The sequence below is a fragment of the Quercus suber genome, unplaced genomic scaffold, assembly GCF_002906115.3.
Source record: "Quercus suber isolate HL8 unplaced genomic scaffold, Cork oak 2.0 scaffold_70, whole genome shotgun sequence".
NCBI lineage: Eukaryota > Viridiplantae > Streptophyta > Magnoliopsida > Fagales > Fagaceae > Quercus > Quercus suber.
The window spans coordinates 254,083-266,487 of record NW_027069535.1 but is presented as its reverse complement, the minus strand read 5'-3'; the positions used below and the strand labels follow the sequence as shown (position 1 = coordinate 266,487).

At 32.7% G+C, this 12,405-nt stretch overlaps 1 protein-coding gene across 1 annotated transcript; it reads right to left on the bottom strand.

The window, feature by feature from the left end:
* Positions 1 to 10,835: 10,835 nt before the first annotated feature.
* On the bottom strand, positions 10,836 to 11,981 carry LOC112031116 (receptor-like protein kinase FERONIA). Its single transcript, XM_024063797.1, has 2 exons — positions 11,847 to 11,981; positions 10,836 to 11,702 (listed from the first exon to the last, which is right to left on the bottom strand). The coding sequence occupies exons 1-2, from the start codon at positions 11,979 to 11,981 to the stop codon at positions 10,836 to 10,838; spliced, it is 1,002 nt and encodes a 333-aa protein (XP_023919565.1).
* Positions 11,982 to 12,405: the final 424 nt, after the last annotated feature.

Genomic DNA, 12,405 nt, shown 5'->3' with positions numbered 1-12,405 from the left:
CCCTCAACCAAAAACGGATTCCGGGCCGAAACAAAAACTCTTGATTTCCCATACAAAATAATGCAAATATAAACCTATAATCCAAACAAAGCAGATATAGATCAGCAATGGAGGTGAGGAGATGTTGTGCTAGGTAGAGGATGCTTGACAGAGGAGCATGGAGGTGCTATTAGGGATGAATGATGCTTGTTGAAGGCAGCGTAAAACGATGCTTGAGGAGAACATTGAGAGAGAAGAAAAGCTGTGACTAAGAAACAAGGATGAAGAAAGAAAAGAAGAAAGAAAAGAGGAAAGTAGACCTGAAGAAAAATCTAAAAGAGACTGGATAGAGATAAGATGTAAAGCATGTGTGAAGGAGAGAAAAAAGGTTAAAGCAAAAATGACACATAAGTTAAAATAAAACCTGACAGAGAAAACAAAGGAAATGGGAAAAAAAGTTATTAAAAATAAAATTAAATAAAAGGGTGAGCCTTGGTTTATGGTTTGGGTTATGACGGGTATAATTTAAGGCTTGGGTTTATCACTTGATTGACCCACTCAACTTTTAATTATATTATACATATTAATTATACACATAACAAATTATAGAAGACAATTAATAAACAAATTAAACAACTAAATTATGTTAGGCTAAACAATAATGAAACAATACATTATAAAAGACAAACAAATTAAATTATGTAAGGCTAAACAATAATTAATAATTTTATAATTAATGAAACAACAATATAACAAATTATAGTTTATAAAAGACAAACAAATTAATGAAAAAACTAAATAACAATAATTAATAATTTTATTAATATTTCAAATGAACTTATAGTTTATTGTTTATTTTTTTGTTAGAATTATGGACAAATATTTGATAAGAAAACCACGTAAAAGACAATTGTAAACTTTATGTATTTTCGTATTTTTTTTATTGTTGGTGTTGTCAATATACAAAATTTTCTTTTTATTAAATTGTGTAATTTATGCTTGTTAAGGAATATCTGAAAAAAATTCTTAGAGCCGCCACTGTTCCTAATATCGTTCAAGATCTCTTTTTCTTTGGTTGTTCTTTAACACCTTTATTCATATTATATATTACATATATATTAGTTATCATTATATATCTAGTTTAATTTTAAACTATACTATTTTATACGTGCGTAAACTTACTTCTGTTGTGAGCTACCGACTAACATGACCGATGAATCTGCAACAATAGCATTATAATCAATAATGCTTTGCACTTCATCAACTCTTGATACGGCTTTTCTTTTTGGGATAGATTTATAGGAATTTCTCCTAGTTGAACGATCATCTATATCCTTAGGCTCCATATAATCTTATGCTAGTAAGCTAAAAATGAACAGCAAAATTAGAAAAGGGGAAAAATATTTTTTTTAAAGTAACCAAAAATTATGCAGCAATGAGGAAAAACGGAATACACATGAATGATAATAATTTGAGTGCAAAAATTTAGAAATAAATGAAAAAATATATAAAACAACATAAGAGTTTATGATAAAAAATATGACCAGACAAACAAGATACAATAAAACTGTACTTACCTGTTACTTTGAAGCTTTAACACAAATCAGATACAATCCGAAGATTAACGCATCCAACGTCCTGTTAAGGAAGAGACAAGAATTTTGTTTTGGAATCAAAGAAAAAAAAAAAAAAAAAAAAATATTTGTAGCCTTTTGTTGAATTTGATGATGGTCTTCACAAGTCCAGGGTCGTATAGAGAAGGATGGTTAGCCTTTTGAAAACTAATGTGTCAACTGCCGATCAGGACAGCAGGGGTGCAGTGTGAATTTCAGCTTATACCTCATTTGGCTAGGGGAGCTATTTTAGAATTTTCTGGAATATTTTGAACCTTCAGTGCTGGCTAACTTGTGATTTTGGCTTACATGCACATTGAAGATTTAGTGAGTTAATTCTCTTTGGTGGGCCTGTGATTCAGAGTACAACATGCTAAAAGATATGTTGGGAATTAAATAGTGTTTTTACTTCGCTTTCATTCTTCCTATTTTATTCATCTACTAGTATAGGATGCACATGTAAGGCACATGCTCATCCGTAAAAATATTGCCATTAAGGTTAGAATTAGAATTTATTTATAATTATTTAATTATTGAATTGCTTAAAAATCATACTATTAATGTTTCAAAATATTCTGATCTATTACCAAGTCTATGGTTACCTTCAACATAGCCACCAATTCTTGAGCCCTTTCCCCATCACTTCCTCTCTAAAGCTCTTTATCACTCTAATTAAGTTTCTATCAACACAGACCTACTCATGGATCAAAATCCACCAAAAAGCTTAAAGATTATTTATCCAAGTTAATTTTTTAGCATAATATTGTACTAAATTTTAGGGTCTTGGGTAAAAAGAATTGAAACTTGTTGTGCTTGGTGTTGAGCTCTTTGGTAATGCTCGTATTCAATATTTTAAATCAACTCAACTTCTTAAGAACAAACTATAAATAATAATAATAATAATAATAATAATTTATTCTCACGATTCAATAAAACATCAAGGCATATTTTTTATAAGTAACAAAGAAGGCATATTTTTATTCTTGAATCATGTACACAAAATTTAAATAACAAAAGCAACAACAAAATTCGACAAATCTAACTCAAAGATACATAAATCACAAAGATTTGGAGAGAGCAAACCCAAGAAAGAAAAACTCAACATTATAAAATAGAGAATGTTATCTCCTAAAAATGAATTCTCAAATATTAGTAAATAAGAGTCTAAGGTTCAATCTCTGCTTGCACAAAAAACTGATTGGTGTTATAACCATATGCTCATTCCTAATCAGTGGCAGCACCACGTTCAGGCCAAGGTGTTCCTAGGAACACCCTGACCTGAAAAAAAAAATTATATATAATAATTAATTTTTTTTTATTTGTTTACCCTTAAAAAAAAAATTAGGAACAACCTCAACCAAAATTAGGAACACCCTCAACCAAAAACGGATTCCGGGCCGAAACAAAAACTCTTGATTTCCCATACAAAATAATGCAAATATAAACCTATAATCCAAACAAAGCAGATATAGATCAGCAATGGAGGTGAGGAGATGTTGTGCTAGGTAGAGGATGCTTGACAGAGGAGCATGGAGGTGCTATTAGGGATGAATGATGCTTGTTGAAGGCAGCGTAAAACGATGCTTGAGGAGAACATTGAGAGAGAAGAAAAGCTGTGACTAAGAAACAAGGATGAAGAAAGAAAAGAAGAAAGAAAAGAGGAAAGTAGACCTGAAGAAAAATCTAAAAGAGACTGGATAGAGATAAGATGTAAAGCATGTGTGAAGGAGAGAAAAAAGGTTAAAGCAAAAATGACACATAAGTTAAAATAAAACCTGACAGAGAAAACAAAGGAAATGGGAAAAAAAGTTATTAAAAATAAAATTAAATAAAAGGGTGAGCCTTGGTTTATGGTTTGGGTTATGACGGGTATAATTTAAGGCTTGGATTTATCACTTGATTGACCCACTCAACTTTTAATTATATTATACATATTAATTATACACATAACAAATTATAGAAGACAATTAATAAACAAATTAAACAACTAAATTATGTTAGGCTAAACAATAATGAAACAATACATTATAAAAGACAAACAAATTAAATTATGTAAGGCTAAACAATAATTAATAATTTTATAATTAATGAAACAACAATATAACAAATTATAGTTTATAAAAGACAAACAAATTAATGAAAAAACTAAATAACAATAATTAATAATTTTATTAATATTTCAAATGAACTTATAGTTTATTGTTTATTTTTTTGTTAGAATTATGGACAAATATTTGATAAGAAAACCACGTAAAAGACAATTGTAAACTTTATGTATTTTCGTATTTTTTTTATTGTTGGTGTTGTCAATATACAAAATTTTCTTTTTATTAAATTGTGTAATTTATGCTTGTTAAGGAATATCTGAAAAAAATTCTTAGAGCCGCCACTGTTCCTAATATCGTTCAAGATCTCTTTTTCTTTGGTTGTTCTTTAACACCTTTATTCATATTATATATTACATATATATTAGTTATCATTATATATCTAGTTTAATTTTAAACTATACTATTTTATACGTGCGTAAACTTACTTCTGTTGTGAGCTACCGACTAACATGACCGATGAATCTGCAACAATAGCATTATAATCAATAATGCTTTGCACTTCATCAACTCTTGATACGGCTTTTCTTTTTGGGATAGATTTATAGGAATTTCTCCTAGTTGAACGATCATCTATATCCTTAGGCTCCATATAATCTTATGCTAGTAAGCTAAAAATGAACAGCAAAATTAGAAAAGGGGAAAAATATTTTTTTTAAAGTAACCAAAAATTATGCAGCAATGAGGAAAAACGGAATACACATGAATGATAATAATTTGAGTGCAAAAATTTAGAAATAAATGAAAAAATATATAAAACAACATAAGAGTTTATGATAAAAAATATGACCAGACAAACAAGATACAATAAAACTGTACTTACCTGTTACTTTGAAGCTTTAACACAAATCAGATACAATCCGAAGATTAACGCATCCAACGTCCTGTTAAGGAAGAGACAAGAATTTTGTTTTGGAATCAAAGAAAAAAAAAAAAAAAAAAAAAGAGAAGATGAAAGAGTTTATGACATGCTTTCTTGTTTCTTATCTCTAGCCTTATCTCAATCCCTTGGATCCTGTTTTTGTGTTTATCAACAGAGATAAGAGCCCCAAGCTCTCTAACTATTCAAATTAAGAATTCTCTCTCTCTTGCGTTTGTTTTATTATTTACTCATAGCTACTGTAGTTGGTAAACCAAACTCCTCTCCAGCGTTCTTCTTCTCCCTCAAACGCGTGTCCATCTACAGAGTATGACCGACCAAAAAAGCCAACAAAGAGATAAGATCAAATAAAATAGGCACAAATGACCAAAAGACCCAGGCTCTCTAACTGTTCAAATTGAAATTTTTTTAAGGATAGAAGCAGGGGCGGAGCCACGTTGCCCCTTGGGGGGGCCGTGGCCCCTGCAAATAAAAAAAAAAGTCCAACAGAGTAGGTCCAAAATTTGATTGGGCCCCCCCGCATCTGGACATCCGGCCCCCCCTCCCCCCATATCCTCACTATTTTTCCCACTCCCAACTTTGGTTGTAGGCCTCTATTCTCTCAGGCCCCCCACCTATAGTTTTAGGCCTCTCATTCTCTAAATAAAACACAAAATTGGCCCAATAACATTTAAATACTAAAATCCAAACACATAACAACAAAACCACACTTTCTCCATCTCCAAAACCCACCCCACGGTCCCCATGGAATCCTCATTCTTTTCTTTTCTTTGTCTTCTCTGATACACTTCCCACTTTATTTCTTATTCTTTTCTTTTCTTTGTCTCTGGTACTGCCTACCAGCCCCCAAACTCAGCAACATCAGTCCTTCGGTTCGAAAAAAAATCCTAACCAATTTTTTCTTTCTTCCTGCTTTCTAAAACAAATCACTCAACATTCAAATTTTAGGATTTCGAATTTGGTGACTGCCTAGTGAGTTTTCTTTTCTTATTTAAGCACTAGACCTTCATCTTATCATCTATTCAGGGGCGGAGCCACGTTGCCCCTTGGGGGGGCCGTGGCCCCTGCAAATAAAAAAAAAAGTCCAACAGAGTAGGTCCAAAATTTGATTGGGCCCCCCCGCATCTGGACATCCGGCCCCCCCTCCCCCCATATCCTCACTATTTTTCCCACTCCCAACTTTGGTTGTAGGCCTCTATTCTCTCAGGCCCCCCACCTATAGTTTTAGGCCTCTCATTCTCTAAATAAAACACAAAATTGGCCCAATAACATTTAAATACTAAAATCCAAACACATAACAACAAAACCACACTTTCTCCATCTCCAAAACCCACCCCACGGTCCCCATGGAATCCTCATTCTTTTCTTTTCTTTGTCTTCTCTGATACACTTCCCACTTTATTTCTTATTCTTTTCTTTTCTTTGTCTCTGGTACTGCCTACCAGCCCCCAAACTCAGCAACATCAGTCCTTCGGTTCGAAAAAAAATCCTAACCAATTTTTTCTTTCTTCCTGCTTTCTAAAACAAATCACTCAACATTCAAATTTTAGGATTTCGAATTTGGTGACTGCCTAGTGAGTTTTCTTTTCTTATTTAAGCACTAGACCTTCATCTTATCATCTATTTTCAGTGTCTTTTTTTTTTTTTTTTTTCCTCAACTATCTACACCTAAATATTTACATGCTCTTTATATTTTCATAGATTTTTAGAGAAATATATGATTGAAGGCATGGGGATGGAGATAAGGAGATTGTTTGTGATGACTGATGAGTCTTGAAGGGAGAATATCTACAGTTGTAGGCAATAAGCATTGCCAGTCCCATATCTACAGTTGAGTCTTGTGTGTTTAATTTTTGCTTTTGTTTGAGGGGTTATTATTAATTAAGTTGTATTAAAAAAAAATTAAAATACATGAAAATTTTAATAATAGGAATGATGATGATTGATGGGCTGATTGTTTAAATTATAGTGAAAATTTTGTTTTTTTAGTATGAATAACATCCATATAACTAAGTAAAAATTTCTAATTAAAATTTTATTTTTTAAAATTATTTTGAGGTTAATTTTTGAGTCATATTCTTAAAGCTAAAAGAATTATGAGCAAACGAAAAACAATTGATGCATTCTTTAAGAAAAAAGACGTTAGCAATTCAGAAATTAGGACACCTGTGGCTGTAGAAACAAATGTTGATACTTCAATGCCTGATGAACACCCCTCTAAATGTTCAAGAATTCAATTTGAAGAGATAGATCTTGATCTAGGATCATGTAAACAAATATGTGAATTCCCTATCAACAAACAAGATGAAATCCGACGAGCTTATCTCAAAGAAGGTCCATATCAACCTAAAAATATAGACTATTCATACAATGATGATACTCATCATTGTCGATTTCAACCTTCATGGTTTGCATCACATAAGGATTAGTTGGAATACTCACCTTCAATAGATGCGATATATTGTCTACCTTGCTAACTTTTTAGTAAGAAACCAATAGGTCGTCCCGGATCAAATGCATTCATTTCAACAGGTTTTAATAATTGGAAAAAGGTAAAAGATGGAATAAATTGTCCTTTAATTCGTCATGTAGGGAAAGATCAAAACTCCCCACATAAAATTGTTGTGATATGTTGCGAGGATTTAAAGAATTATTCAAGACATATTGACAAGCTAATTGAGAAACAAACATCAAAAGAATTAGAGAATAATCGGTTGTAGCTCAAAACCTCAATAGAGAAGCCATGTCAAAATGGCAAAGTATTTCTCTGTTACAACCCGGCCCCCCCAAGTAATTATTCCTGGCTACGTCCCTGGATAGAAGTGTAAACTTTTGCACACAAAAAACAAACAAACCCAGCAAGATGCTCGACAAAGTATTGTTCACAATAACCAAGCAAGGAGCTCGACAAAGCACGGTTCACAGGCTAATTCGTGCTTTTTATATAGTTAATAGAAATTGAAATAGAAACAATGACGTCGTAGTTCTAAAATTTTGTCCATATTCTAATTCTAAAAACTGCTAAATGATTTTTTTGCATTTCTCTTGGTGTGTTCAGTAGCTCACTCTATACAAATTCCAACTGGTTTGCTTTCGAGGATGACAGAGTTGCCAATGAACGCTCAACTAGCTCACTCGCTTCCCCATTACCCAACACTGAGGTGAACGGTGTAATTAATGGTGGCAGTGATGATAATGCTATTGTTGGTGAAGATGACGACTTGGTTGACACTGCCACACCTTCTCCAGAAGCAGGGACAAAGTCAGAAGGCACTACACATCTTGATAACTCAAGAGAAACGGGACACGCTGAAACTGATAAACAACCTGAATGGTTTGAATGGAGGGAAACTACAGATTCTGGTGACCCGTCTGATGTTCTACCCAATGGTGAGATTCAAGTTGGATTAGAGCTTAAAGAGGCAGATGCAGCTGAAGCTTCCTTATCCACTGGTGGATTGGAAAAAAATGATGAAACAGTTGCTGGACATTTGCCTGAATCAACAGATGAAGACCCTAGTTATGGAAGACTGATGTCACCCACTTGCATTATATCCACACGTGAACAAGACCAACTCCCACATAAAACAAAGATTTACCCTTGCCCTTTACTGGATTGTTCATTATCTTGCATTACATTCGGACGTGAACAAGACTTGATCACACATGAAACAAAGATTTTACCCTTGCTCTTTACTGGTTGATGGATCCATCATTTACTAGCAACTAAGTGAAGTTGGACTACAGTGAACAAATACAAGCTGAAATACATGAACCTATGACAATACTACTTGTCGAAATAACAATATTACAAGCAGCCGAGTCATTGTTGCACAACCAACACAAACCAGAACAAAATCTTCTAAATCAATTGCGGTACCTCAATCAGCTTTCAGGATCCAAGCCTCCATGCAAATTAGATACAGGGATTGTTAGTCTTCAACACAACATCCCTTTTTAACATACAGTTCTTGATGTTTCTATAAACTCCCTTTTCTATACCAAATATCCTCCCTTTATCGATTGAGAGGTTTTTACCTCTGTCAAGAGTCTTCTATTGCATGTAGCATGTAGCATGTGATGCCATGTTCTATTTCCCCCCTCTTTTTTACCTTTATATTTCACCACTACTAACTACTTTAATATCATTTTTCTTTTATCCATTTATCTTCTTTTATTTTTTCTTTTCTTATTCTCATTCGCTTATTATCAATTTGTCATTTTCTCTTCCATTTTATGCATAGTTTTCCCACAAATAAAATGTTATATTTTTGTGAATTTTTTTTATTTTTCTTGCATCTCTACTTTAAGTTGATTAATTTTGTATTCTTTAGAACTCTACTTTGAGTTGATGTGATTTTGTTTTGTATTTTTAAGTTACCTTTTTCATTCATTTTTTTTTTTTGATTTTATAGATGTCATCCTATCACAATATAACATATGGTATATAAGATTATAATTTGGTTTTTATTACTAATTATATCTTTCTTCTCATCTTATTTTCTATAAATTTATTATTTTCTCTCACATTCTCTCATTAAAAAGAGACTATTCTCTCTTTCTCTCTTATTTTTTTTTTTAATTCTTTTCGCAACTCTACTTTAAGTTGATGAATCATTATATTTTTTAAAACTCTATTTTGGGTTAATACATTTAGTATTCTATTTTTGAGTTTCCCATAACAAGTAGTCTCTCTATCTCTCTCTACCATCTCAAAAAAAAAAAAAAAAAAAAAAAGTAATCTCTCTCCCTCTTATAGTCTTGATTTGATTTTTATTTGAGTTAATATGTAATTATTTTGGAAGTGAGAATTTGAATTTATATATGAAATTTTTTTTTTGACTATGCATTTAAATGTGCCTATCAAAAATTTGAATAATATTAAGTGCAATTTTGTTATGAATTTTTTATCATGATAATCTCCTTTAAGAAAATGAACAATTTGAATGATTTATTTAAAACTTAAAATGTTTAGCTACATAGAAAAAAAATTAGAAAAAAACATAGTGCACTATAACTTAATTTTAAAGAATATGGATCACATCATTAAAGAATAATATTAATCAAATACACCAAAAATAATAGAATTATATATTAGTAAAAATTAAATAATATAATAATTTTAGAAATTGTTTAAATTTTAGAGAGAACAATCTTCAACAAATTTTAGAGTACAAATGATACACAATTACAAAATAAATATCTATGCATTGGTCTGTGACTAGTGTTTCCAAAATACAACTCCCCAACAACCTTTGTTCGAACTCAATAACCATATCTTTTATCTGCTATCCATCAACAGTTTTCACATTTCTCATCTTAACTAGTTCCCTTTTCTTTATTTCTTTCTTTTTGTTTCTTTTCTTTTGGGATAAAGGGTCTTGACTAGTTTATAGAAACCAATAAAACTCTGGTTTTAAACTTCAGTCACTGATTCTTGAACCTATGTTATGAAAATAGCTTCCGTAGCTCTTCTTATAGTTGAGTTAGCGTCATTTTTTTATTCTCCTCCATTACGTATATAATCTATACTCGAAACAGAAATATTTTATTTTTGTGTTGCTTCCTTGCCTATTGAACCCCTCAAGAAAGATTACCAAAATTTCCTATGTTAAACTTTTTCAAAGTTAGCTTGAATCTATTCAGGTTTTTATACAATCTGATCATTGCTGGTTCCTCTATTTGGAGCAATCCTTTTTTCTTTTTTCCACCTCTTTTACTTTCATTCTCAACCCTTTGCTTTAGGAAAAGATCTTAGGAAATATTTAAGTAAAATTCCTTAGATGTTGTATATTTTCCAAAGAGAATTAAATTCAATGCAACTATGTTTTGACTTTAATGAAAGAACTTAATGTACTACACTTACTAAAGTGTACTCTATACTAAGTTTTACCCTTCTTTATATATTCAGCCATAGTAGTTAAAAAAGTAGTACCACAAAGACAGCTTGAATCAAGTTTTTATAATGTCTGCAGACGTTTTTATCATATAGACATTAAAAATAAATATACAAGAAAAAAAGAAAGAAAATAAATTAAATTTTCATATTTAGAAAGAGTTGGACTTTGGTATTGCAACTCAACTTTTCCAATTGAATTCAACCGTGTTGAATGCTGTATACACAAGGAAATGCATTCAGTACCTGGTTTTTCCCAATCTAGAAATGCCAACTCTTCTTTATTTTTTTTTTGGGTCAAATAATTATTAATCATACCATTCGCTTCTGGCAATGCAATTTCGATAATCGTTTGTGATTAATCATTGGTTGTTTGGCATGGTGGTGTTGAAGGACAAGTCGGCAGAAGTGGTGCTATCTGAATCCCAAATTGAATCCTCAGGCTCAGGCGTTGGAGAAGCAGGGCCTGTATATTCAACAACGGGATAGTTGTATTCACCAGAAGGATCCACGCCACCCTTGCTCGCAGCATCTGCCCTCTCTTGCAGCTGCAGTGCATGTTCAAGCTCTATCTCCACTTCACCCATCGTAGGACGATCCACTCCCTTAGTTCGAATACAAGAAGTGGCAATGTCCAAGTATATCTTCAAACACTCTGGAGCTATCTTCCCTATCAGATACGGATCAATCATCTCATTAATGGTTCCTTCTTGTATGCGCTTTCTGGCCCAATCAACCACATAGGATGCTTTTCTGCAACAGAGTAGTTGCAGAAGTACCACACCAAAAGAGTAGACGTCGGATTTATCAGTCAGCTCCCCACTCACAAGGAACTCGGCATCCAAGTGTTGTGCCACAGTATCGTGAATCAAAGAAGTTGTATCTTCCTCCGTGTATACAAAACAAACTGTTGACAAATTCGGGGGACACATCTTTGAGGACATGAAATCTGACAACTTGGCCTCCCATTTCTCGTCCAACAGCATGTTGTCTAGCTTCATGTCATGGTGGATGATAGTCTGCTTTACCCCAGTGTGAAGGTAGTGTAGTACACTCGCCACTCCAACACAAATCTTTAGTCGTTTTTTCCATGGGAGTGGATCTTTGTCGTGGTCCTTGTAGAGGAGATTTCCGAAGAGGCATCCATTGACTATGAACTCGCCGACTAGGATATTCACGTCTTCATGAATGCAATATCCAATGAGAGGGACGAGGTTTGGGTGGCAAAGCTGACAAAGCAATAGTACCTCAGTCCTTAATAAGTACTCAAAACCCTGTCCTGACTTGATAATCAACCGCTTTATTGTAACGGTTCTGCTACAGTCATCAATAAATCCCTCATATGCTCAGCAAAACGCCCCCTGGTGAATTACTAAATCATTATCGAAGTTATTGGTAGCTATCTTGATCTCAGCCAGTGAAAATCGACAGCATAACTCCTCAGGAAGAGCTGAAGATTGTTTTGGTCTCCTCAATAACTTTGATATAGACTGTGAAACAGATTCCATTGGCTGGCAGCTCATAAATTAGAAATAGAAATCGCTTCAGACAATTGAGAATTTGTCCATAACTATGAATGATTGAGAAACCATTAGATTTAGATATGTTTGCTGGCCCATAAGTCAAAATGATAATATCAAACAATACAATGATGCCATCATTTTAAAAATCTCTCTATATATTACTAAAAGCTGAAGCGTTTAATGCTGCTACTTTCACGTTGCGCTACATCAGCTGCCACTTCATTTTTTTTTTAAAATATAATTTGTCCTACAATTTTAAAATGATTTTTACAAATTTTAGCCTTATAAATGCAGCCCACTACTTATTTATTTACTTCCACTATTATCCTATAATAAATCTGTATAATTAATTTAGCAAACCTCTTATTTATTTAGTTTCACTATCAAGCCCAACCTAAAACCTTTTCTG

Excerpts from the sequence above, each read along its gene's own strand:
- LOC112031116 (XM_024063797.1), bottom strand. The coding sequence starts at position 11,981 with ATGGAATCTGTTTCACAGTCTATATCAAAGTTATTGAGGAGACCAAAA. Across the intron at positions 11,703-11,846 it reads ATAACTTCGATAATGATTTA|CTTTGCCACCCAAACCTCGT; the intron begins GTAATTCACCAG and ends TTGCTTTGTCAG.